Genomic DNA, 25,590 nt, shown 5'->3' with positions numbered 1-25,590 from the left:
ATACTACAGTTATGAGAATAACTAGCATTATTAAGATGCAATTGATCAGCTAGAAATTTAAAACGAGAAAAAGAAGATGACCTAGGCGTAAATGCCACAAATCAGATGGCTGAGATATTTGATGAGCGGAAGATTTGATTGGAGATGAAGAAATATGATAGAGACCTCCAAATTGTTTACCCGAGCCAAACATCTTCTCCGCAGCCAAGTCATGCATAACACAAGAATCAAGATAGGTGACATAACATTTCAAGTCATTGTTAAGTTTGCTGATGGACATTAGATTTAAATTGAATGAAGGCACACATAAAACATTGTTTAATTTAAGGTTAGAGCTAAGGGAAATATTGTCAGTATGCGACACACGTGCTGTCCCTCCATTAGGTAAATTTATTGTAGACATGATGGTAGCCTTCAGTTCAAGTCATAACAGAAGATTTTGAGACTATATGATCCGTAGCTCCACTATCGAGAATCCATGAATTAGAACTCGCAGAGTTAATAGATAATGTAGATACTGGAAACAAACTTGCAACATTGATGTGATTGTTAGAATTACCAGAAGGGTGATGATTGATTGCAGATAAGGCTTGTGCTATATGTTGTAATTGCTCAGAAGAAAAATTTGGAATGGAATGAGGTGACTGTTCTTTTGTATTCAACCGAAAAACATCGGCCATATTTGCAGATGATTGATATCCAAACACTCATTAATTGTATGACCACTTTTATTGCAGTGTGCACATGATTTGTCCTTGGCGAATTTTGAATACGTCGTTTTCTTCTGCGCTGCTGATGCAATCGAGAAATTCTCAGTAGGTTCAGAAGTTGCCTGACGCGGCATCTCTTCTTGTACAAGTAATGAATAGGCTTGCCTCACATTAGGTAATGGAGCCATCATCAGTATGTTAGATCTCGTCGTTTTATAAGACTCATTGAGCCCCATGAGCAATTGCATCAACTTGTCTTCTTCGCGTTGATCAACATGTATTTGACGTTGATTACAGGTAAATGGTGTGTGGTATGCTTCCAGTTCATCCCAGAGTGCTTTGAGATTGGTGAAATATGCTGACAGTGCCATGGTTCCTTGTGACATCGTTGCTATCGACTTTTGTATCTGTAAAATTGCTCGGGCATTCTTTTGTGAGAATTGATCGTGAAGATCAACCCACACTTGATGAGTTGTCTTGGCGTGAAGAATGCCTTTAGCGATATCTGCTTCAACGGAATGAGTTAACCAAAATATTATCATACTGTTGCACTGATTCCAGAGTTCAAATTCGGTTGAATTTGCATCTTGAGACGATTCTTCAATTGTGCCTCCAGAGTTCAAATTCGGTTGAATTTGCATCTTGAGACGATTCTTCAATTGTGGCATCAGTGAAGCCAATTTTCTTCTTGGCAATAAGAGCATGCATAAGTGATTTACTCCAAGATTGGTAATTTGCTCCATTTAATTTGATTGGAACAAGTGAATATCCCGGCTGATCAGAGTGATGAATATAATAAGGATGTGTTAAATCAAGATCTGAAATTTTGAAGCTGGATTTGGTTGATTCCGCCATAAAGGAAATTTTGATATTTAAGAACACCAAGATCGGTGCTCTGATACCATGTCAAGAATGAGAAATATAATTGGGATCGAAAGTATGATCTTGATTAGTGTTTAACCCGTTTTAAATAGGAGAAAAGTATATTTATATTTTTGCATTTTTTAGAAATACTTTTATCAATTAAAATGAATGGTGCACTTTAATAGTTGAAATAATTTAATTATTTAATTTTCTTAACATAAAGAAATTTACGATTAAAGTAATTTATTTATTTTTTTTCATAGAAGTCTTACACATCTCAGAATGAAGTGCTTAGGTAAAAAGCAAACCGTGGTGGGCAGTCGGCAAAAGGACAATCAATAAGGGTTGCACCATCCTTATGGAAGCATAATACGATTTCATGCAATTGGGTCTGTTTAGTGTTTTTATTGACGTTGCAACGAAGCCCTGGCTTCTTCCCGGTTGCGGCTTGAATGGCATTTTTGATGACTTGATATTGGCGGGATGTGTTGCCGGTCGGACCGAGTTTGGCGGCCTTCAAAATAGCCAGTAGGTCGTATCTGGGGTTTGTGCGAATGTTCAAAGCTGTTTGAAAATATTGAACTTGGTCAAAAACATTCTCCGAACATGGTCCATGTTTATTCCATTCCCTTCTCCAAAAATCTATGTCGTCGGGTCTTTCCAAGTTTGGCCAATGATGAGTCAGAAGTGGTTCGAGTGCAGCAAATCCCTGAACAAAAAAAAAAACCAGTTAGAATGTGATGCATTTGTAGGAGTCATTTTGTATATGGAAGGTACCTGAATGGTTTCAGAAAATTTTGTTCCTCCGCGGCAAACAAGGTAGCGCTTGGTGTAGTTAGCCGGCCATAGGCCATGGATGGTGAACCTGGTTGGAGATGGTGATTGAGCACACGGGAAATTTGCACATGTGGCCGGAGGCCACTGTTGCACCATTTGAAACAATTCAAATTGGGCATTCACAGAGAAGATGAGAGTGGAGAGGAGGATGAGATGAATATGAGCCATAAAGAGAAGTTAAGTGATGGTATACACAAATTGGAATGGCAATATATACATATATATAATAGACGAAAGGGAGTGGAGAGCATGGAGAAGAAGGGAGAAAAATAAAAAGATAAAAAAAGGAAAATCCAAAATTATTGAATTTTATGTGTTATCAATTATTTCTCAACCACTCTTTGGTTTAGGTTAATTTTTTGACCCCCAATTGATTCGGTTCGGTTCGGCTTCGGGTTCACTGGACAACAACCTCGACTTGACTCGAACCGGATAAAATGTTATACACTATATTAAGACATGTTACGAATTCACAACAATGTCTCCACGTACGTATTCTTTGTCTAATTTTAATCTTTGTGTCAGGGGTGGGGTGTACATTCAACCCGAATTCTAAGGTTTGGGTTCTGTTCGGTTCGGTTTCGGGTTAATGAGACAAAAACTTCGCGTTGACCGAATAGAGCAACATTTAGAAAGTACATTAAGAACCGTCCTACTTTGGCCCTCTATATTTAACTAGGCACATTATTTTTAGTTTTTTTTTTTTATATTTTTATATATTTTTTTTTAATTTCTTTTTTTTTTTAAATACCTAATATTTCCTTCTATTTCCAAACACATATCATGGTTTATAATACCCATTTATATTATTTTTAATTTCTTTTTTTTAAAAAAATACATCATATTTCCTCTTATTTCTAAACACATTGTTTATAATACCAATAAGCTAAAACAACGTCTATATATATATTTATTAATTTTGATTTATACATAAATTTAGTTATTATTTTTGTTTCAATGGAAAGAAAAGTTTACAAAGTTTATTGATTTTGATTTATACATACGTTTAAGTTTACGTTATTTTCCTCCACCATTTTTTTTCGCACGGTAAAGTAAAGTTTGCCCAAAATATTTTGACTTTCTTTGACACCTATCTTAATAGACTCTCAAAATTTGGTTAGACAAATAGTTCTAAAATTTTAGTGTATTTATTATTTTTTATCACAATCCTAGCTCGCCCCACTCCACTCCACAGAACCCACGTTCACGTGCTCACCTTTCCAGTTTCAACCAAACCAAACCAAACCCTTTTCTGGTCACATATCTGGAAATGGATCCAGCCATGACATGGGCCGCAATTTTGGGCCTTCACAAACTCCTGGGCTGGGCTGGGCTGGGCTACCCATTTAGAAATTGAAGGCCCAGACGAAAGCTACTACCAAAACAATCTGGTTGCCGAAGCAAATGACAGAAGCTAAGCTATGATGTGGTAATTTGTTGAGCTGAGTCCCGAGCTTTGTGTGGGCTATGGCAGTCAAAGCTCGGAGGCCGGTATGAGTTGAGTGGTAAAGAAGCTTTGTGTGGGCTATGGCAGTCAAAGCTCGGAGGCCGGTATGAGTTGAGTGGTAAAGAAGAGCCAGAGCCAGAGCCAGAGCCAGAGCCAGAGCCAGAGCCAGTGCCAGTGCCAGTGCCAGTGCCAGTGCCAGTGCCAGTGCCAGTGCCAGTGCCTAAGGCCGTCATTTCGATGGTTCAGACGCCGACGATGGAAGTTAACAAGCACAGGAAGTTGATCAATAATTTGGACGATGGCTGTTTGATGCATATTTTCACCTTCCTTTCCCCCATACCAGCTATCTTTCCTTTCCCCCATGCATATTTTCAGCTTCCTTTCAGCTTCCTGCCGCAATGTGTTTCAATTTGTTATCGAATGTTTCTTCGTAAAATTTGTTTGATCTATTTGAGGATTTCTTTTTTGTTCCCTCTTAAAATTGCTTCGTTTGGATGAAATTGAAGGATTCTTCTGGTTGTGCCACAAATTAAGAGGTTTTCTGGGAGGAAGAGACTGAAAATTTTCAATTTAGGTATTTCTGGAAATGGATTGGGAGAAGAAATATAATTCTGATTTCGAATTTGACTTAAGTTGGAATTTGTTATTTCATTGCACATCTAAATCCAAAAAACTCGTTTGAAGAGATGGAATGCAAATCTTTCTTATGTTGAGTCTATCGGAGTTTTTGATTGAGACTTGTCAATATTCATTACGTGTGGTTCAAGTGAACTTCCTGAGCCTCAACAGTTCTTGATATGTGAGGTTTAAAAGAATTTCTTGTAAAGTTAGAAGTTCTTTCCTGGACTTTGGGTATGAATTGGTTGGGCTAACTAGTTGGAAAGAGATAAGAAAAATTCTGGAGGCAATAGTGAAGATCTACTAATTTTGCTCTAAGAACGCCAGTTCTTTGTACTTTGTGCATTTCTTTTGCTTCTATTCCAGTGGCAAATTTTTATCATTAGCCTTGTGAAATTGTTAGTTAGTGGATGCCGCCTGCATATTTCCATGGAGTTTCTGCTTTTTTTGTCACTTTTGCCATTGAGTTTGCAGATCGGTATAACACCGCCCTCGTTTGCCACAGATGGCGTTACTTGGCATGTCATCCGAGGCTGTGGCTGCGAGTAGAACGATCTATTAAAGATTTGTCCGAGTCTGGAGTTTTCCCAACCGTTGAGGCAGCTGTTGCTGCTGCTAGGTAAGTTGTTGCATGTTCATGTTTCTTTTTTATTTTTTTATGAGGAAATAATAAGAGTTACTTGTTAATAGAGCTTGAATGATTTTGTTCTTCATAGGCCTGGGGACACCATACTAATTGCAACAGGTGGAGTTCATTCTGCCTCTAACATTCAAATTACAAAGCCACTTTGCCTGGTATGCTCTTTTTCCCCGCCTTCTTTTGGCAGCTTGGGAGTTAAAATGTATTCTTCCTATAGGATTTAAATACCATCCAATTGCGAGGAATATCTTCTGAAATCATGTGTGGTTTTTTGAATAGTTTCGCTACCCTTTAACACGAAAAAAGTGCCTTATGTTTTATGTGCGAATAATTGTTAATAACTAAGAATTGTGATCCGTGTCTTTAATAAAATTGCTAATAAAATTGCTATATAAAGCTAGAACTTGGGTTCTGTTATTCTGCCTTTAAAAAATGTTTGCACACTTTCTTTCTTCTCTTTGTAGAGAAGCTAAGAAATTATAAGAACGAACACAACCTCAACCCTATCATCCAAGTACCAGAGTCTGATAATAATATGTTGCACTATCAAAAGGAAACTACAACGTACGTAAATGCTATTAGTTCTCTCACAAAGTCTTAAAAGAAGGTTACGTTATGCAGTATTAAAGTGAACCTTTGTAGGTTTTGGCCCAGCAATTGAAATTCAGATTAAGTACTTGTTTTGAGAAGCAGTTAAATATTGGTGAAACGTAAAACGGTGGCTTCCTCATCCAGTTGTGCTCAAGTTTTGGACTATAGAGCTTTTAACTTACTTTAGCACCTTTTGTACTATGAAAGTGCCAATATGAGTCATGTAGGAAATATTAGTAGAGTAGTAGTGAGGCCACCGAGTCGAACTACTAGATGGTGCATAACCAAACCAACCTAAACCGATTAGTCAACAGTTTAGTTGGTTCATTCTGGTGCGACGTGGCTTTGTAATGTTTAAGCCTTAAAATTTTGGCATTTCAAAGGCTCAGACAACTCTCGCCCTTGGGAAGACTAGTAGCATCGAAGCCTAATTGTCCTCTTCTGCTATTTGTTGAAGTTTCAATTTTTAGTTTATGTGTACATTATCGGTTGGCTCGGGTATGAATGATCTGGTCATGCCAAACCTGAAGCTGACTGAATATTACCAATCTTTTATACATGAGAAGTTGAACTATTGAACCGAGCTGGTCTGAACCGAAACCAGCGGCAGTTTTTGGTTGGTTTAATCGGTTTTTTTGGGGGGGTTTTCGGTTTTTCCTTGCATCCCTAATAGAGGGGGTTAGTGTTCTTAGGAGGGAGAGATCATTTTCGGATTGTCCATTGTGGGGCTTGGGAGAGAGATTGCCCTCTCGAAAGGCTATTGTTATATTGTAGTTTCTTTTTCATATTGCAATATATTAGTATTTTGTATTTTTTGTGTTGGGGTACATAACATATACGTCAATCTATTCCATACTTTTTTCTGGCTTAATTTACGATGGCAGTGTACGAACGTTCTCTTTCTCACAATGTGAAACTCATTTCATAAATAACTTTTAAGTTTCACCATTTTCCATCATTTATCTTATCTTAATATTGTTCAGATTGGTGGAGGTGAACTTCCTGAGGAGACAACACTTTTCTGTAGTCGTGGTTCGGAAAGGTACGTGGCATATAATGTAATTTGCAATGGTTAATCCTATACATTTTCTCTCTCTTAACCTTTTGAAAAAATGAACTTGAAAGGTCAAGGACCAAAATGCAGATTTTAGAGATCTTAAAAGTGTAGGAATGAAACCCGACGACTTAAATGGGATGAACTTGAAAGGTCAAGGACCAACATGGAGATTTTAGAGATCTTAAAAGTGTAGGAATAAAGTACAGTTTTAACACGATGACTTAAATGGGACGAACTTGAAAGGTCAAGTACCGAAATGGACATTTTAGAGATCTTAAAAATGTAGGAATAAAGGACGGTTTTAACACGATGACTTCAATGGAATGAACTTGAAAGATGAAAGACCGAAATGGACGTTTTAGAGGCCTTAAAAGTGTAGGAATGAAGGACGGTTTTAAGCTTCTCATTTTGTGACGTTTAGTGGCAACTAATTGAGACTGAACTTTCTGTTTCTTGTTAACAGTGCTTTGGAGTTCCTCTGTACCAGTAAACTCTCTAACTTAACAGTGAAGGCAGAACTTGGTTGCTGCTTGCTTCACAGAAAGGGAAGATTAATTATTGATGGATGTGTTCTTCAATGTGAGTCAAACCCTTTGGACTACCTATCATGCCCCATTGTTTGTACTGCAAGTCCCGATAGCCTATCGTCTTCCTCGGTGAAAGGCGGTTATACAGATGGCGTTTCTGTTTCACAAACCCGCATCGAGGGTGGTGCCAAAGCTATCCTAACGAGCGAGGACCTTGCGTTACAGCACGTTCGAGTTATTTATGCTCGAACAGCTTTGTTCTTTTGGTTTGACGTCACAGCACGTTCGAGTTATTTATGCTCGAACAGCTTTGTTCTTTTGGTTTGACGTCGAACACAAGTTGCAATAATTTCCTTGTAATCCATTAGCAATGTGTATCTGTTTCAGCTGGTTAATCCTTAGGTATATATTGGTGATTCTTTAACTTGTATGATACTTCTGTTTAGGCTCGTCACATAATCGGTTTCGCCCCTAAATCTTTCGTGGTCGCTTTGTTTTTTATTCTTAACGTTTGGAGCTCCGATATGTAATTATTTCGAAAAAAAAATGATCGTCTTAGCTTATATTTTTTGTGTTTGACAATCACTCAAAATTTGTTTGATATATTACATTATTTTCTATTTAACTGGTAAGGTGAACTTTTGCACTTAAAAAAATGAATATATATATTGTTATTGTACAGTTAAATATAATTAGACCTGGAATTTTTAAAGTTAGTTATTTGTGACGTATGTTTATTAACTCGTGAGATTGGAGCATTGTCACAATTGGGTTCTTATGAGATGTTTGTAAGTGGTGTGGCACTCACTCTCACCATCTTAGGCATTCTCACACCTAAAACTGGTTTGAAAAACTTGAGAGTAGGCACGACTGAAATTTTCCATCCTCTTTTGGATGAATATGACAAGACACGGACCAAAATTATAATAGAGAGAAAATATATGAACTAAAAAATTCCATTAAAAAAATGTCAATTAAATTTAGATAATTTAGCTTTTATACCTCTGTAAGAAATTACATTAAATACTAAATTGTTACTCTTTTAATATAATGACATATTATTCTTATAAAAAATAAATCAAAATAAGTATTAATTGAACCAGGTAATATTAAACTCAAAAAAGTAGTAACAAAGTCCAACAAATTAATTGAACAAAAAAGAGAAAACTTGGAAGACATTGTGTCTAAAAAAACAGGACCCGATCCATGCCATCATTGATTACTCGTTTTGTGTGTTTAAGCTCATCGGGAGGGAATCAAAACATTAACTTTGGGTAATAACCAGTGTCTTTATCCACTAAGTTATGCTCAAGTCTTTACTCATATGCTCCTCCGCTACATTGGTAAGGGTGGTGGACCCGAACTAAAGTCAAAAAAAGTATCCGCGAACACACATGGACGCCCTTTTATGGGAAGAACTTTGGTCACGTGAGTCTTAACATGCCTCCGCTACATTGGTAAGGGTGGTGGTGGTGGACCATAACTAAAGTCAAAATAAGTATTCGCGAACACACGTGGACGCCCTTTTATGGGAAGAACTTTGGTCACGTGAGTTTTAACATGGTAAGAAATCACTTGTCCTTCGTCGGCTTCCATTAAAAGTTCATCTGAACTCACAAACAACAATGGCTTCTCGACTCCAAAAAAAGGACCAATTGTCATTAGTTTTGACCATGAAAAGACATCTTTCTCCATCTCCCAAACCGAGAACGTTTTTTCATTCCCTGCGTTTGAGCCGTGAAATACAACAATTGATCCATTCAACATTCTCATACTTATATTAGGGTTTAACATCACATCCTCCTCCACTAAATTGTTCGGTACTGGAATTTTGCCAAAAATTTCTTCGCTCATGTCAAACGTGCGTATAATATTTCCTTTTGTATTTCTTGACCACCAATAAGATTTTCCTTCATGATGCATCTCACAACCCCCTGTTATCATTAAATACCTAAAATTAGGGGATTCAATTTCCCTCCATCTTTCTTTCCTCAACTCCCAAATCTCCACTCGAAGTGGTAGAAGATTATAGGCTCCCTCTTCGTCCGGGAATTGTACAACCCTAACAACTTTGAAATCCCCAGATTTGGAATCATATCCGAATCCAACACCGCTTGTTAATGAATCAAACATTTCATAGGGATCTTCATTGTGAAGAATCGATGATGGAAGCTTACGAAACTTTTCGGTCATCATATTAAAGAGGAAAATATCTCTATCGTACAAAAGACAAACTAAACCTTGAGAATGACCGTGAATAGTATTTTTTCGAAAATCACTTGATGGATTGTTGACATCGAGAATGGAAATAGATCGATCAGGGGTGTGGGAAAACTTGATGATGGAGGGTATATACGTATAGAGTTGAAAACCGATAATTATTCGACGGTTGATATAAATACATTTATCTTGTAAAGAAAAAATTGCAGGATCGTTGATCAGAGCGTACCATAATTTGCAAACAGACTTAAATTGGAGTAGAGACTGTGCGGGAAGCCTTGATAGAATTTCGATCAACAATACTATGGGGAGATCTTTTAGAGTCGCCATTAGAGGGTTCAAGTTTTATTTAACCATCGTTCATCATTATATAAGGAAGAGGTGAATGCAAGAAAGGATGAGCTGTCATTTATCTATTTATTTATTTATTTATTTTTGTGCGAACCAAATAACGTACCAAAATTAGATAGTTTTTGTTTTTTTTGTTTTTTTTTTTTTGCTATTTTTAATGCATCCTTAATGGTTAGGGAATAATTAAGAATTTTAATAATAAAATAATTTTAATGAACTTACTTTAAAACATCATATATTATACTTAATCGTTCAAGAAACCGTCACTCACTACACATAGAAATTTAACACATATTGCGACTGTAGAGGGTGACCCGACCCGTGACCCAATTTGCAGTCCAAGATGAGCCCCTTCCCAAACTGCAACGGCTTTCAACTGACTCGACCTGGTTCCTTCCCATGCAATGTTATTTTGTCAGTGTCATGCAGAAAGTGCGAGTACTCACATATGGAGAGCCTTCTTGCATGCGTGTAGGTGCGTGACAACGTGTGAGGTGTGTCACAATCCGCAATATGATTGTGACCTGAGTAAGTCATCGAGGACGATGACTAAGTTAAGTGGGGGAGAATGTCACAACCTTACTATGAAGAGAGTAGGTTGTGACCCTCACGCCATGACAAGCAAAGGGGTGTCCCTCAAGAGACGCCCATCCGGCCATATGCGGGCCAACGAAGAAGAATGCCATGATGCGATCGAGGAGGACGATGCATCATCCAACACACCACCACGCAAAGTGGGCATTGAAGACATGTTGAGACACAAGCATAACAGAGACATCAGCATAGACATGAAGGACAAGATAGGCTTGTTGAAGGGCCGGGTAGGGCCCCGGGCCTTAACCTCAAAAGTCGAGGTTCCGGAAGGAATTTGGTCATGCGGTTCGGGAGTTAAGTCCGTCCATATGAAATATGAATGCTCGCCAAGTTTGGTGTCAATCGGACATGGGACGGACAATGCACGACACCGTATGACACCTCACGAAAATCATGTCTACTCCTCGTAGAATGAAAATGGCTCAAAATGTACTATAGGGGGTACCATGGTGTTAGCTCTCCACCACCCCTGGGCCCTGTGGCCTAAGTGAGCTACCCTGTGGCACATACGTGTGTCACAGTGTGGGCGAGCGTGCCGAGACGAGTGTCTCGGGGCGACTTCCTTTGAAATGGGTTTTTGAAGGACAGTACCGGACGGCACGGGTGTGCCGGTATTGCGCCCTAGCCCGCGTGTTGGAGGTTGCTACATACACCCGCTATCCGGTACGGTATCCGTAAATGACTCGGCATAGGCACGGGAGGGCCTATGCCTCGATAGAACCCGGATGGATGGATGTCCGGGAAGTCCCGATGAGATGAACGACACGCGGGCCCATTCTCGATGGCATGACCGAACGAGTTATGATGAGCGACGACATCCCGAGACTCGGGATGGCGTCAAGACATATGGACCCTGTCGATGGAGATCGAGATGGCAAGACGAGATGCGACGTTGTATTGAGAGACCTTGGCCCGAGCAGAGGCAAGGTCGAGCCGAATGAGTTGGCCTAGCGTAGAGGCAAGTCGGATGTGTCGCAGATGATTGAACGTACACGCACAGGCGGCGTGTGTGGTTGAACAAGCTTGGATTCCGCACAAGCGATGTTCGATTGGCGAACACAAACCTCGCCTAAGGTCCGACGAAGCCACAAAGCCGGGGCGAAAAATATAATGGGGCTTAATTCCCCTTAAGGCTGGTCGTGAACATGTATAGATCACGACGCCGCACGGTCAAAGATATAGGACCGTGACAAGGTGCTCCTTCTTTTTCTGTTTGACCTCCGTTCAACTATCTATATTATATAGATAATTTTGATTATTTTATTTTCAATTATTATCGATGTAATTTTATGATTTTTTTCCTAGGTTCCTCGAGGCATTCTAAGCATTTTTTTTTTTTGTCCTTCTACAACAGTTGGAGATTCAACCTCTAAGGTCCTTAATAAAATCTCAACCGCTCGAAATTAAAAAGCAAATGAAGGAAAATTTTCGTATCTATTGGGCTCGGCGGTTACAATAGGTACTGAAAAATGTGTCTGCCGCTGTTTCTGTTAAGAATGTGAAACATAAATAGAATTGGGATCGAAAGTATGATCTTCATCGATGTTTACAACGTTTTAAATAGGATAGAAACTATCCACTACGGAAAAATATATAACTAACTAATATAAAATATACGCTGACAACTCCCAAAATATCTAAGATATACTCCCTAACTAATTATTAAAGTATATCTCCAAATATCATATCTTAATACTCCCCCTCGAGTTGGACAGTGTATGTCAATCACACCCAACTTGTCCTTCAAAAAAAATCAAACTGATGTCTTCCCAAAGCTTTAGTGAAAACATCTGCCAATTGCATTTTAGTCGAGACATAACACGGTTTGATGATTCCAGCTTGTAACTTTTCTCGAACTATATGACAATCTATTTCAATGTGTTTCGTACGTTCGTGAAAAACTGCATTGGCTGCTATATGTAATGCTGCTTGATTATCACAATATAATAATGCTGGTTCGGATAGTGGAACATTCAAGTCTTGAAGAATGTAACTTAACCAAGTTAACTCTAAACAAGTATTTGCCATAGCTCGATACTCGGCTTCTACTGATGATTTGGACACATTAGTCTGCTTTTTAGACTTCCAAGAAATAATTGAATTTTCAAGGAAAATGCAGAACCCAGATATAGATCGTCTGGAAGTTCGACAACCACCCCAGTCAGAATCGCAATATGCTTGTAATCTTAAATTGTTTTCAGATGGTAGTAGGAGTCCTTGACCATGAGTAGCTCTGATGTATTTCAGAACTCGAAGAGCTGCCTCCCAATGTGGTTTTCTTAGTTCGTGCATAAATTGACGAAGGATACGAACTGAATAAACTATGTCAGGCCTAGTAACGGTCAAATATATTAATCTGCCAATCAACCGTCTGTATTTACTTGGATCATTCAACTTCTCTCCTTCAGTTAAAAGAAAGTTTTAGATTTTGCTCCATAGGAAATTTTTCTGGACGTGCTTCTATAAGACCTGTGTCTTGAAGGATATCTAGAGCATACTTCGTTTGAGACATAAAAATTACTTTTCTAGACCAAGAAAATTCAATGCCTAGAAAATATTTCAAATTCCCTAAATCTTTGATAAGGAATCTCTTGAGTAAACTAGTCTTGAGGTATTGAATTTCTTTGAGATCATTGCCTGTCAACAGAATATCATCAACATAGATTAGAACTGCAGTGAAAGAAGTACCTCTTACTCTTAGTAAAAAAAGAGTAATCTGCTTGAGTGTAGCCTGCATTTTGTATAGTGATAGAAAATATGGAGAACCAATTGCGAGAAGCCTGTTTTAATCCATAAAGAGATTTATGGAGCCGACATACTGTATTCTCCCCCTGTCGGCGAAGACCTGGTGGTAAAGACATATAGATTTCTTCGTCTAGATTACCATGGAGAAAGGCATTTTCAACATCCAACTGATGGGTGAACCATTTTCGAGCAGCAGCAACAGTGAGTAAGCAACGAAGTGTAGTACGTTTCGCTGTAGGAGAAAATGTCTCTGTGTAATCTATACCTTCAACCTGAGTGTATCCATTTGCTACCAGTCGAGCTTTATAACGTTCAACAGAACTATCAGAGTTGTATTTAACTTTGTACACCCAACGGCAACCAATAGCTTTATGACCAGGTGGTAGAGGAACGAGATACCAAGTATGATTACGTTCCAAAACTGCAATTTCAACATTCATAGCCTGGTGCCATAACGGGTCACCAACTGCCTCGTCATAGGTTTTAGGCTCTGTCTGGGATGTAATAAGAGCTAGAAAAGCACGTTGAGTAGGAGAAAAACGGGAGAATGAAATGTAATGATGAAGTGGATACCTGGTGCCAGTTCTGGGACCTGAGCTAGAGGTTAAATGATTGGTTCCAGAAGACATCTCATAATCCTTATGCCAAGCTGGAGGTTGTTTAGTACGAGTAGAACGTCGGAGTGGAACTGATGTATCGGGTGGGATAGGATTAGAATTAGTGGGTGAATCTGGAGAAAGGAGCAGAGGGTAGAGGAGACGACGAAGTAGTAGGTGAAGGAATAGGAGATGAAGGAGGAATAGGATCATGAAGTGGTACAATAGGAGTCGAAGGAGCTAATGTCAAAGTTTGTGAAGCTGATGAAAAAGGAAAATCATCTTAACAAAATTTAACATCACGGCTGATAAAGAATTTGTGAGATTGCATGTCATACAACTTGTAACCTTTATGACCACAAGGATATCCTACGAAAACACAAGAAATTGCTCGATGTTCAAATTTTTGCTTAGGATGTACTATAGTTGCATAACATTTACAACCAAAAACTTTAAGACGATGAAATGTAGGTGGAGTGCTTCAAAGGGTGTCTTGTTAGATAAGAATGGTGATGGCGTTCTATTTATAAGATAAACAGCAGTTAAAATGCACTCTCCCTACAAATTAAGTGGAACCTGTGACGGAAAGAGAGGAGCCTTAGCTATACTTAGGATATGACGATGCTTACGTTCTACGACTCCATTTTGTTGTGGAGTATAGACACAAGTGCGCTGAAATTCAATGCCACAAGAAGTAAAAACTGGTTGCAAAGATAGAAACTCAGTCCCATTGTCTGATCGAACTATTTTGACAGTAGTATGAAATTGAGTTAGAACGAATTTAACAAAGTTCATTAACAAATGATGTACTTCTGACTTATGTTGCATTAGAAAAACCCAAGTACATCGAGTAAAATCATCAACAATAGTGAGAAAAAAACGCAAACCAAAATGGGTAGGAATTTTATGTGGTCCCCAAACATCAGAATGTATCAGATCAAAGGCAGAATGGGTTGTTATTGAACTTCTTGGAAAAGACAACCTAGTTTGTTTTGCTAACGGGCAGATACTACAGTTATGAGAATAACTAGCATTATTAAGATGCAATTGATCAGCTAGAAATTTAAAACGAGAAAAAGAAGATGACCTAGGCGTAAATGCCACAAATCAGATGGCTGAGATATTTGATGAGCGGAAGATTTGATTGGAGATGAAGAAATATGATAGAGACCTCCAAATTGTTTACCCGAGCCAAACATCTTCTCCGCAGCCAAGTCATGCATAACACAAGAATCAAGATAGGTGACATAACATTTCAAGTCATTGTTAAGTTTGCTGATGGACATTAGATTTAAATTGAATGAAGGCACACATAAAACATTGTTTAATTTAAGGTTAGAGCTAAGGGAAATATTGTCAGTATGCGACACACGTGCTGTCCCTCCATTAGGTAAATTTATTGTAGACATGATGGTAGCCTTCAGTTCAAGTCATAACAGAAGATTTTGAGACTATATGATCCGTAGCTCCACTATCGAGAATCCATGAATTAGAACTCGCAGAGTTAATAGATAATGTAGATACTGGAAACAAACTTGCAACATTGATGTGATTGTTAGAATTACCAGAAGGGTGATGATTGATTGCAGATAAGGCTTGTGCTATATGTTGTAATTGCTCAGAAGAAAAATTTGGAATGGAATGAGGTGACTGTTCTTTTGTATTCAACCGAAAAACATCGGCCATATTTGCAGATGATTGATATCCAAACACTCATTAATTGTATGACCACTTTTATTGCAGTGTTCACATGATTTGTCCTTGGCGAATTTTGAATACGTCGTTTTCTTCTGCGCTGCTGATGCAATCGAGAAATTCTCAGTAGGTTCAGAAGTTGCCTGACGCGGCATCTCTTCTTGTACAAGTAATGAATAGGCTTGCCTCACATTAGGTAATGGAGCCATCATCAGTATGTTAGATCTCGTCGTTTTATAAGACTCATTGAGCCCCATGAGCAATTGCATCAACTTGTCTTCTTCGCGTTGATCAACATGTATTTGACGTTGATTACAGGTAAATGGTGTGTGGTATGCTTCCAGTTCATCCCAGAGTGCTTTGAGATTGGTGAAATATGCTGACAGTGCCATGGTTCCTTGTGACATCGTTGCTATCGACTTTTGTATCTGTAAAATTGCTCGGGCATTCTTTTGTGAGAATTGATCGTGAAGATCAACCCACACTTGATGAGTTGTCTTGGCGTGAAGAATGCCTTTAGCGATATCTGCTTCAACGGAATGAGTTAACCAAAATATTATCATACTGTTGCACTGATTCCAGAGTTCAAATTCGGTTGAATTTGCATCTTGAGACGATTCTTCAATTGTGCCTCCAGAGTTCAAATTCGGTTGAATTTGCATCTTGAGACGATTCTTCAATTGTGGCATCAGTGAAGCCAATTTTCTTCTTGGCAATAAGAGCATGCATAAGTGATTTACTCCAAGATTGGTAATTTGCTCCATTTAATTTGATTGGAACAAGTGAATATCCCGGCTGATCAGAGTGATGAATATAATAAGGATGTGTTAAATCAAGATCTGAAATTTTGAAGCTGGATTTGGTTGATTCCGCCATAAAGGAAATTTTGATATTTAAGAACACCAAGATCGGTGCTCTGATACCATGTCAAGAATGAGAAATATAATTGGGATCGAAAGTATGATCTTGATTAGTGTTTAACCCGTTTTAAATAGGAGAAAAGTATATTTATATTTTTGCATTTTTTAGAAATACTTTTATCAATTAAAATGAATGGTGCACTTTAATAGTTGAAATAATTTAATTATTTAATTTTCTTAACATAAAGAAATTTACGATTAAAGTAATTTATTTATTTTTTTTCATAGAAGTCTTACACATCTCAGAATGAAGTGCTTAGGTAAAAAGCAAACCGTGGTGGGCAGTCGGCAAAAGGACAATCAATAAGGGTTGCACCATCCTTATGGAAGCATAATACGATTTCATGCAATTGGGTCTGTTTAGTGTTTTTATTGACGTTGCAACGAAGCCCTGGCTTCTTCCCGGTTGCGGCTTGAATGGCATTTTTGATGACTTGATATTGGCGGGATGTGTTGCCGGTCGGACCGAGTTTGGCGGCCTTCAAAATAGCCAGTAGGTCGTATCTGGGGTTTGTGCGAATGTTCAAAGCTGTTTGAAAATATTGAACTTGGTCAAAAACATTCTCCGAACATGGTCCATGTTTATTCCATTCCCTTCTCCAAAAATCTATGTCGTCGGGTCTTTCCAAGTTTGGCCAATGATGAGTCAGAAGTGGTTCGAGTGCAGCAAATCCCTGAACAAAAAAAAAAACCAGTTAGAATGTGATGCATTTGTAGGAGTCATTTTGTATATGGAAGGTACCTGAATGGTTTCAGAAAATTTTGTTCCTCCGCGGCAAACAAGGTAGCGCTTGGTGTAGTTAGCCGGCCATAGGCCATGGATGGTGAACCTGGTTGGAGATGGTGATTGAGCACACGGGAAATTTGCACATGTGGCCGGAGGCCACTGTTGCACCATTTGAAACAATTCAAATTGGGCATTCACAGAGAAGATGAGAGTGGAGAGGAGGATGAGATGAATATGAGCCATAAAGAGAAGTTAAGTGATGGTATACACAAATTGGAATGGCAATATATACATATATATAATAGACGAAAGGGAGTGGAGAGCATGGAGAAGAAGGGAGAAAAATAAAAAGATAAAAAAAGGAAAATCCAAAATTATTGAATTTTATGTGTTATCAATTATTTCTCAACCACTCTTTGGTTTAGGTTAATTTTTTGACCCCCAATTGATTCGGTTCGGTTCGGCTTCGGGTTCACTGGACAACAACCTCGACTTGACTCGAACCGGATAAAATGTTATACACTATATTAAGACATGTTACGAATTCACAACAATGTCTCCACGTACGTATTCTTTGTCTAATTTTAATCTTTGTGTCAGGGGTGGGGTGTACATTCAACCCGAATTCTAAGGTTTGGGTTCTGTTCGGTTCGGTTTCGGGTTAATGAGACAAAAACTTCGCGTTGACCGAATAGAGCAACATTTAGAAAGTACATTAAGAACCGTCCTACTTTGGCCCTCTATATTTAACTAGGCACATTATTTTTAGTTTTTTTTTTATATTTTTATATATTTTTTTTTTAATTTCTTTTTTTTTTTTAAATACCTAATATTTCCTTCTATTTCCAAACACATATCATGGTTTATAATACCCATTTATATTATTTTTAATTTCTTTTTTTTAAAAAAATACATCATATTTCCTCTTATTTCTAAACACATTGTTTATAATACCAATAAGCTAAAACAACGTCTATATATATATTTATTAATTTTGATTTATACATAAATTTAGTTATTATTTTTGTTTCAATGGAAAGAAAAGTTTACAAAGTTTATTGATTTTGATTTATACATACGTTTAAGTTTACGTTATTTTCCTCCACCATTTTTTTTCGCACGGTAAAGTAAAGTTTGCCCAAAATATTTTGACTTTCTTTGACACCTATCTTAATAGACTCTCAAAATTTGGTTAGACAAATAGTTCTAAAATTTTAGTGTATTTATTATTTTTTATCACAATCCTAGCTCGCCCCACTCCACTCCACAGAACCCACGTTCACGTGCTCACCTTTCCAGTTTCAACCAAACCAAACCAAACCCTTTTCTGGTCACATATCTGGAAATGGATCCAGCCATGACATGGGCCGCAATTTTGGGCCTTCACAAACTCCTGGGCTGGGCTGGGCTGGGCTACCCATTTAGAAATTGAAGGCCCAGACGAAAGCTACTACCAAAACAATCTGGTTGCCGAAGCAAATGACAGAAGCTAAGCTATGATGTGGTAATTTGTTGAGCTGAGTCCCGAGCTTTGTGTGGGCTATGGCAGTCAAAGCTCGGAGGCCGGTATGAGTTGAGTGGTAAAGAAGCTTTGTGTGGGCTATGGCAGTCAAAGCTCGGAGGCCGGTATGAGTTGAGTGGTAAAGAAGAGCCAGAGCCAGAGCCAGAGCCAGAGCCAGAGCCAGAGCCAGTGCCAGTGCCAGTGCCAGTGCCAGTGCCAGTGCCAGTGCCAGTGCCAGTGCCTAAGGCCGTCATTTCGATGGTTCAGACGCCGACGATGGAAGTTAACAAGCACAGGAAGTTGATCAATAATTTGGACGATGGCTGTTTGATGCATATTTTCACCTTCCTTTCCCCCATACCAGCTATCTTTCCTTTCCCCCATGCATATTTTCAGCTTCCTTTCAGCTTCCTGCCGCAATGTGTTTCAATTTGTTATCGAATGTTTCTTCGTAAAATTTGTTTGATCTATTTGAGGATTTCTTTTTTGTTCCCTCTTAAAATTGCTTCGTTTGGATGAAATTGAAGGATTCTTCTGGTTGTGCCACAAATTAAGAGGTTTTCTGGGAGGAAGAGACTGAAAATTTTCAATTTAGGTATTTCTGGAAATGGATTGGGAGAAGAAATATAATTCTGATTTCGAATTTGACTTAAGTTGGAATTTGTTATTTCATTGCACATCTAAATCCAAAAAACTCGTTTGAAGAGATGGAATGCAAATCTTTCTTATGTTGAGTCTATCGGAGTTTTTGATTGAGACTTGTCAATATTCATTACGTGTGGTTCAAGTGAACTTCCTGAGCCTCAACAGTTCTTGATATGTGAGGTTTAAAAGAATTTCTTGTAAAGTTAGAAGTTCTTTCCTGGACTTTGGGTATGAATTGGTTGGGCTAACTAGTTGGAAAGAGATAAGAAAAATTCTGGAGGCAATAGTGAAGATCTACTAATTTTGCTCTAAGAACGCCAGTTCTTTGTACTTTGTGCATTTCTTTTGCTTCTATTCCAGTGGCAAATTTTTATCATTAGCCTTGTGAAATTGTTAGTTAGTGGATGCCGCCTGCATATTTCCATGGAGTTTCTGCTTTTTTTGTCACTTTTGCCATTGAGTTTGCAGATCGGTATAACACCGCCCTCGTTTGCCACAGATGGCGTTACTTGGCATGTCATCCGAGGCTGTGGCTGCGAGTAGAACGATCTATTAAAGATTTGTCCGAGTCTGGAGTTTTCCCAACCGTTGAGGCAGCTGTTGCTGCTGCTAGGTAAGTTGTTGCATGTTCATGTTTCTTTTTTATTTTTTTATGAGGAAATAATAAGAGTTACTTGTTAATAGAGCTTGAATGATTTTGTTCTTCATAGGCCTGGGGACACCATACTAATTGCAACAGGTGGAGTTCATTCTGCCTCTAACATTCAAATTACAAAGCCACTTTGCCTGGTATGCTCTTTTTCCCCGCCTTCTTTTGGCAGCTTGGGAGTTAAAATGTATTCTTCCTATAGGATTTAAATACCATCCAATTGCGAGGAATATCTTCTGAAATCATGTGTGGTTTTTTGAATAGTTTCGCTACCCTTTAACACGAAAAAAGTGCCTTATGTTTTATGTGCGAATAATTGTTAATAACTAAGAATTGTGATCCGTGTCTTTAATAAAATTGCTAATAAAATTGCTATATAAAGCTAGAACTTGGGTTCTGTTATTCTGCCTTTAAAAAATGTTTGCACACTTTCTTTCTTCTCTTTGTAGAGAAGCTAAGAAATTATAAGAACGAACACAACCTCAACCCTATCATCCAAGTACCAGAGTCTGATAATAATATGTTGCACTATCAAAAGGAAACTACAACGTACGTAAATGCTATTAGTTCTCTCACAAAGTCTTAAAAGAAGGTTACGTTATGCAGTATTAAAGTGAACCTTTGTAGGTTTTGGCCCAGCAATTGAAATTCAGATTAAGTACTTGTTTTGAGAAGCAGTTAAATATTGGTGAAACGTAAAACGGTGGCTTCCTCATCCAGTTGTGCTCAAGTTTTGGACTATAGAGCTTTTAACTTACTTTAGCACCTTTTGTACTATGAAAGTGCCAATATGAGTCATGTAGGAAATATTAGTAGAGTAGTAGTGAGGCCACCGAGTCGAACTACTAGATGGTGCATAACCAAACCAACCTAAATCGATTAGTCAACAGTTTAGTTGGTTCATTCTGGTGCGACGTGGCTTTGTAATGTTTAAGCCTTAAAATTTTGGCATTTCAAAGGCTCAGACAACTCTCGCCCTTGGGAAGACTAGTAGCATCGAAGCCTAATTGTCCTCTTCTGCTATTTGTTGAAGTTTCAATTTTTAGTTTATGTGTACATTATCAGTTGGCTCGGGTATGAATGATCTGGTCATGCCAAACCTGAAGCTGACTGAATATTACCAATCTTTTATACATGAGAAGTTGAACTATTGAACCGAGCTGGTCTGAACCGAAACCAGCGGCAGTTTTTGGTTGGTTTAATCGGTTTTTTTGGGGGGGTTTTCCGTTTTTCCTTGCATCCCTAATAGAGGGGGTTAGTGTTCTTAGGAGGGAGAGATCATTTTAGGATTGTCCATTGTGGGGCTTGGGAGAGAGATAGCCCTCTCGAAAGGCTATTGTTATATTGTAGTTTCTTTTTCATATTGCAATATATTAGTATTTTGTATTTTTTGTGTTGGGGTACATAACATATACGTCAATCTATTCCATACTTTTTTCTGGCTTAATTTACGATGGCAGTGTACGAACGTTCTCTTTCTCACAATGTGAAACTCATTTCATAAATAACTTTTAAGTTTCACCATTTTCCATCATTTATCTTATCTTAATATTGTTCAGATTGGTGGAGGTGAACTTCCTGAGGAGACAACACTTTTCTGTAGTCGTGGTTCGGAAAGGTACGTGGCATATAATGTAATTTGCAATGGTTAATCCTATACATTTTCTCTCTCTTAACCTTTTGAAAAAATGAACTTGAAAGGTCAAGGACCAAAATGCAGATTTTAGAGATCTTAAAAGTGTAGGAATGAAACCGGACGACTTAAATGGGATGAACTTGAAAGGTCAAGGACCAACATGGAGATTTTAGAGATCTTAAAAGTGTAGGAATAAAGTACAGTTTTAACACGATGACTTAAATGGGACGAACTTGAAAGGTCAAGTACCGAAATGGACATTTTAGAGATCTTAAAAATGTAGGAATAAAGGACGGTTTTAACACGATGACTTCAATGGAATGAACTTGAAAGATGAAAGACCGAAATGGACGTTTTAGAGGCCTTAAAAGTGTAGGAATGAAGGACGGTTTTAAGCTTCTCATTTTGTGACGTTTAGTGGCAACTAATTGAGACTGAACTTTCTGTTTCTTGTTAACAGTGCTTTGGAGTTCCTCTGTACCAGTAAACTCTCTAACTTAACAGTGAAGGCAGAACTTGGTTGCTGCTTGCTTCACAGAAAGGGAAGATTAATTATTGATGGATGTGTTCTTCAATGTGAGTCAAACCCTTTGGACTACCTATCATGCCCCATTGTTTGTACTGCAAGTCCCGATAGCCTATCGTCTTCCTCGGTGAAAGGCGGTTATACAGATGGCGTTTCTGTTTCACAAACCCGCATCGAGGGTGGTGCCAAAGCTATCCTAACGAGCGAGGACCTTGCGTTACAGCACGTTCGAGTTATTTATGCTCGAACAGCTTTGTTCTTTTGGTTTGACGTCGAACACAAGTTGCAATAATTTCCTTGTAATCCATTAGCAATGTGTATCTGTTTCAGCTGGTTAATCCTTAGGTATATATTGGTGATTCTTTAACTTGTATGATACTTCTGTTTAGGCTCGTCACATAATCGGTTTCGCCCCTAAATCTTTCGTGGTCGCTTTGTTTTTTATTCTTAACGTTTGGAGCTCCGATATGTAATTATTTCGAAAAAAAAATGATCGTCTTAGCTTATATTTTTTGTGTTTGACAATCACTCAAAATTTGTTTGATATATTACATTATTTTCTATTTAACTGGTAAGGTGAACTTTTGCACTTAAAAAAATGAATATATATATTGTTATTGTACAGTTAAATATAATTAGACCTGGAATTTTTAAAGTTAGTTATTTGTGACGTATGTTTATTAACTCGTGAGATTGGAGCATTGTCACAATTGGGTTCTTATGAGATGTTTGTAAGTGGTGTGGCACTCACTCTCACCATCTTAGGCATTCTCACACCTAAAACTGGTTTGAAAAACTTGAGAGTAGGCACGACTGAAATTTTCCATCCTCTTTTGGATGAATATGACAAGACACGGACCAAAATTATAATAGAGAGAAAATATATGAACTAAAAAATTCCATTAAAAAAATGTCAATTAAATTTAGATAATTTAGCTTTTATACCTCTGTAAGAAATTACATTAAATACTAAATTGTTACTCTTTTAATATAATGACATATTATTCTTATAAAAAATAAATCAAAATAAGTATTAATTGAACCAGGTAATATTAAACTCAAAAAAGTAGTAACAAAGTCCAACAAATTAATTGAACAAAAAAGAGAAAACTTGGAAGACATTGTGTCTAAAAAAACAGGACCCGATCCATGCCATCATTGATTACTCGTTTTGTGTGTTTAAGCTCATCGGGAGGGAATCAAAACATTAACTTTGGGTAATAACCAGTGTCTTTATCCACTAAGTTATGCTCAAGTCTTTACTCATATGCTCCTCCGCTACATTGGTAAGGGTGGTGGACCCGAACTAAAGTCAAAAAAAGTATCCGCGAACACACATGGACGCCCTTTTATGGGAAGAACTTTGGTCACGTGAGTCTTAACATGCCTCCGCTACATTGGTAAGGGTGGTGGTGGTGGACCATAACTAAAGTCAAAATAAGTATTCGCGAACACACGTGGACGCCCTTTTATGGGAAGAACTTTGGTCACGTGAGTTTTAACATGGTAAGAAATCACTTGTCCTTCGTCGGCTTCCATTAAAAGTTCATCTGAACTCACAAACAACAATGGCTTCTCGACTCCAAAAAAAGGACCAATTGTCATTAGTTTTGACCATGAAAAGACATCTTTCTCCATCTCCCAAACCGAGAACGTTTTTTCATTCCCTGCGTTTGAGCCGTGAAATACAACAATTGATCCATTCAACATTCTCATACTTATATTAGGGTTTAACATCACATCCTCCTCCACTAAATTGTTCGGTACTGGAATTTTGCCAAAAATTTCTTCGCTCATGTCAAACGTGCGTATAATATTTCCTTTTGTATTTCTTGACCACCAATAAGATTTTCCTTCATGATGCATCTCACAACCCCCTGTTATCATTAAATACCTAAAATTAGGGGATTCAATTTCCCTCCATCTTTCTTTCCTCAACTCCCAAATCTCCACTCGAAGTGGTAGAAGATTATAGGCTCCCTCTTCGTCCGGGAATTGTACAACCCTAACAACTTTGAAATCCCCAGATTTGGAATCATATCCGAATCCAACACCGCTTGTTAATGAATCAAACATTTCATAGGGATCTTCATTGTGAAGAATCGATGATGGAAGCTTACGAAACTTTTCGGTCATCATATTAAAGAGGAAAATATCTCTATCGTACAAAAGACAAACTAAACCTTGAGAATGACCGTGAATAGTATTTTTTCGAAAATCACTTGATGGATTGTTGACATCGAGAATGGAAATAGATCGATCAGGGGTGTGGGAAAACTTGATGATGGAGGGTATATACGTATAGAGTTGAAAACCGATAATTATTCGACGGTTGATATAAATACATTTATCTTGTAAAGAAAAAATTGCAGGATCGTTGATCAGAGCGTACCATAATTTGCAAACAGACTTAAATTGGAGTAGAGACTGTGCGGGAAGCCTTGATAGAATTTCGATCAACAATACTATGGGGAGATCTTTTAGAGTCGCCATTAGAGGGTTCAAGTTTTATTTAACCATCGTTCATCATTATATAAGGAAGAGGTGAATGCAAGAAAGGATGAGCTGTCATTTATCTATTTATTTATTTATTTATTTTTGTGCGAACCAAATAACGTACCAAAATTAGATAGTTTTTGTTTTTTTTGTTTTTTTTTTTTTGCTATTTTTAATGCATCCTTAATGGTTAGGGAATAATTAAGAATTTTAATAATAAAATAATTTTAATGAACTTACTTTAAAACATCATATATTATACTTAATCGTTCAAGAAACCGTCACTCACTACACATAGAAATTTAACACATATTGCGACTGTAGAGGGTGACCCGACCCGTGACCCAATTTGCAGTCCAAGATGAGCCCCTTCCCAAACTGCAACGGCTTTCAACTGACTCGACCTGGTTCCTTCCCATGCAATGTTATTTTGTCAGTGTCATGCAGAAAGTGCGAGTACTCACATATGGAGAGCCTTCTTGCATGCGTGTAGGTGCATGACAACGTGTGAGGTGTGTCACAATCCGCAATATGATTGTGACCTGAGTAAGTCATCGAGGACGATGACTAAGTTAAGTGGGGGAGAATGTCACAACCTTACTATGAAGAGAGTAGGTTGTGACCCTCACGCCATGACAAGCAAAGGGGTGTCCCTCAAGAGACGCCCATCCGGCCATATGCGGGCCAACGAAGAAGAATGCCATGATGCGATCGAGGAGGACGATGCATCATCCAACACACCACCACGCAAAGTGGGCATTGAAGACATGTTGAGACACAAGCATAACAGAGACATCAGCATAGACATGAAGGACAAGATAGGCTTGTTGAAGGGCCGGGTAGGGCCCCGGGCCTTAACCTCAAAAGTCGAGGTTCCGGAAGGAATTTGGTCATGCGGTTCGGGAGTTAAGTCCGTCCATATGAAATATGAATGCTCGCCAAGTTTGGTGTCAATCGGACATGGGACGGACAATGCACGACACCGTATGACACCTCAC

General features: G+C 38.2%; 8 protein-coding genes across 8 annotated transcripts; 2 read left to right on the top strand and 6 right to left on the bottom strand.

The window, feature by feature from the left end:
• Positions 1-658: 658 nt before the first annotated feature.
• LOC147790995 (uncharacterized) lies at positions 659-1,453 on the bottom strand. The gene has a single exon (XM_087126947.1). The coding sequence runs from the start codon at positions 1,451-1,453 to the stop codon at positions 659-661; it is 795 nt and encodes a 264-aa protein (XP_086983073.1).
• Positions 1,454-1,800: 347 nt separating this feature from the next.
• Positions 1,801-2,622, bottom strand: LOC147790994 (ribonuclease MC-like). Its single transcript, XM_087127245.1, has 2 exons — positions 2,352-2,622; positions 1,801-2,283 (listed from the first exon to the last, which is right to left on the bottom strand). The coding sequence occupies exons 1-2, from the start codon at positions 2,577-2,579 to the stop codon at positions 1,852-1,854; spliced, it is 660 nt and encodes a 219-aa protein (XP_086983371.1). The 5' UTR covers positions 2,580-2,622; the 3' UTR covers positions 1,801-1,851.
• Positions 2,623-4,442: 1,820 nt separating this feature from the next.
• On the top strand, positions 4,443-7,790 carry LOC147790993 (F-box protein SKIP5-like). Its single transcript, XM_087126689.1, has 4 exons — positions 4,443-5,095; positions 5,193-5,271; positions 6,691-6,749; positions 7,228-7,790. The coding sequence occupies exons 1-4, from the start codon at positions 4,887-4,889 to the stop codon at positions 7,616-7,618; spliced, it is 738 nt and encodes a 245-aa protein (XP_086982815.1). The 5' UTR covers positions 4,443-4,886; the 3' UTR covers positions 7,619-7,790.
• A 950-nt stretch (positions 7,791-8,740) lies between these two features.
• On the bottom strand, positions 8,741-9,484 carry LOC111802035 (F-box/kelch-repeat protein At3g06240-like). Its single transcript, XM_087126946.1, has one exon. The coding sequence runs from the start codon at positions 9,482-9,484 to the stop codon at positions 8,741-8,743; it is 744 nt and encodes a 247-aa protein (XP_086983072.1).
• Positions 9,485-15,461: 5,977 nt separating this feature from the next.
• On the bottom strand, positions 15,462-16,256 carry LOC147790992 (uncharacterized). Its single transcript, XM_087126945.1, has one exon. It carries the CDS (start codon positions 16,254-16,256, stop codon positions 15,462-15,464), a length of 795 nt encoding a protein of 264 aa, XP_086983071.1.
• A 347-nt stretch (positions 16,257-16,603) lies between these two features.
• Positions 16,604-17,425, bottom strand: LOC147790991 (ribonuclease MC-like). Its single transcript, XM_087127246.1, has 2 exons — positions 17,155-17,425; positions 16,604-17,086 (listed from the first exon to the last, which is right to left on the bottom strand). The coding sequence occupies exons 1-2, from the start codon at positions 17,380-17,382 to the stop codon at positions 16,655-16,657; spliced, it is 660 nt and encodes a 219-aa protein (XP_086983372.1). The 5' UTR covers positions 17,383-17,425; the 3' UTR covers positions 16,604-16,654.
• Positions 17,426-19,249: 1,824 nt separating this feature from the next.
• Positions 19,250-22,664, top strand: LOC147790990 (F-box protein SKIP5-like). Its single transcript, XM_087126684.1, has 4 exons — positions 19,250-19,898; positions 19,996-20,074; positions 21,494-21,552; positions 22,031-22,664. The coding sequence occupies exons 1-4, from the start codon at positions 19,690-19,692 to the stop codon at positions 22,386-22,388; spliced, it is 705 nt and encodes a 234-aa protein (XP_086982810.1). The 5' UTR covers positions 19,250-19,689; the 3' UTR covers positions 22,389-22,664.
• An 824-nt stretch (positions 22,665-23,488) lies between these two features.
• LOC147790989 (F-box/kelch-repeat protein At3g06240-like) lies at positions 23,489-24,232 on the bottom strand. Its single transcript, XM_087126944.1, has one exon. The coding sequence runs from the start codon at positions 24,230-24,232 to the stop codon at positions 23,489-23,491; it is 744 nt and encodes a 247-aa protein (XP_086983070.1).
• Positions 24,233-25,590: the final 1,358 nt, after the last annotated feature.

Source organism: Cucurbita pepo, chromosome 9 (assembly GCF_057944985.1).
Source record: "Cucurbita pepo subsp. pepo isolate OVF chromosome 9, ASM5794498v1, whole genome shotgun sequence".
NCBI lineage: Eukaryota > Viridiplantae > Streptophyta > Magnoliopsida > Cucurbitales > Cucurbitaceae > Cucurbita > Cucurbita pepo.
The sequence above is the reverse complement of the archived record's forward strand: the minus strand, read 5'-3'. Positions and strand labels throughout refer to the sequence as shown.

What these genes read in the sequence shown, in the direction of transcription:
- LOC111802035 (XM_087126946.1), bottom strand. Translation starts at nt 9,484, where the DNA reads ATGACCGAAAAGTTTCGTAAGCTTCCATCATCGATTCTTCACAATGAA.
- LOC147790991 (XM_087127246.1), bottom strand. Translation starts at nt 17,382, where the DNA reads ATGGCTCATATTCATCTCATCCTCCTCTCCACTCTCATCTTCTCTGTG. An exon ending in AATTTTCTGAAACCATTCAG is followed by an intron (nt 17,087 to 17,154) that starts GTACCTTCCATA and finishes TTTTTTGTTCAG; the next exon opens with GGATTTGCTGCACTCGAACC.
- LOC147790989 (XM_087126944.1), bottom strand. Translation starts at nt 24,232, where the DNA reads ATGACCGAAAAGTTTCGTAAGCTTCCATCATCGATTCTTCACAATGAA.
- LOC147790993 (XM_087126689.1), top strand. Translation starts at nt 4,887, where the DNA reads ATGCCGCCTGCATATTTCCATGGAGTTTCTGCTTTTTTTGTCACTTTT. An exon ending in GCAGCTGTTGCTGCTGCTAG is followed by an intron (nt 5,096 to 5,192) that starts GTAAGTTGTTGC and finishes TGTTCTTCATAG; the next exon opens with GCCTGGGGACACCATACTAA. An exon ending in TTACAAAGCCACTTTGCCTG is followed by an intron (nt 5,272 to 6,690) that starts GTATGCTCTTTT and finishes AATATTGTTCAG; the next exon opens with ATTGGTGGAGGTGAACTTCC.
- LOC147790990 (XM_087126684.1), top strand. Translation starts at nt 19,690, where the DNA reads ATGCCGCCTGCATATTTCCATGGAGTTTCTGCTTTTTTTGTCACTTTT. An exon ending in GCAGCTGTTGCTGCTGCTAG is followed by an intron (nt 19,899 to 19,995) that starts GTAAGTTGTTGC and finishes TGTTCTTCATAG; the next exon opens with GCCTGGGGACACCATACTAA. An exon ending in TGTAGTCGTGGTTCGGAAAG is followed by an intron (nt 21,553 to 22,030) that starts GTACGTGGCATA and finishes TCTTGTTAACAG; the next exon opens with TGCTTTGGAGTTCCTCTGTA.
- LOC147790994 (XM_087127245.1), bottom strand. Translation starts at nt 2,579, where the DNA reads ATGGCTCATATTCATCTCATCCTCCTCTCCACTCTCATCTTCTCTGTG. An exon ending in AATTTTCTGAAACCATTCAG is followed by an intron (nt 2,284 to 2,351) that starts GTACCTTCCATA and finishes TTTTTTGTTCAG; the next exon opens with GGATTTGCTGCACTCGAACC.
- LOC147790995 (XM_087126947.1), bottom strand. Translation starts at nt 1,453, where the DNA reads ATGGAGCAAATTACCAATCTTGGAGTAAATCACTTATGCATGCTCTTA.
- LOC147790992 (XM_087126945.1), bottom strand. Translation starts at nt 16,256, where the DNA reads ATGGAGCAAATTACCAATCTTGGAGTAAATCACTTATGCATGCTCTTA.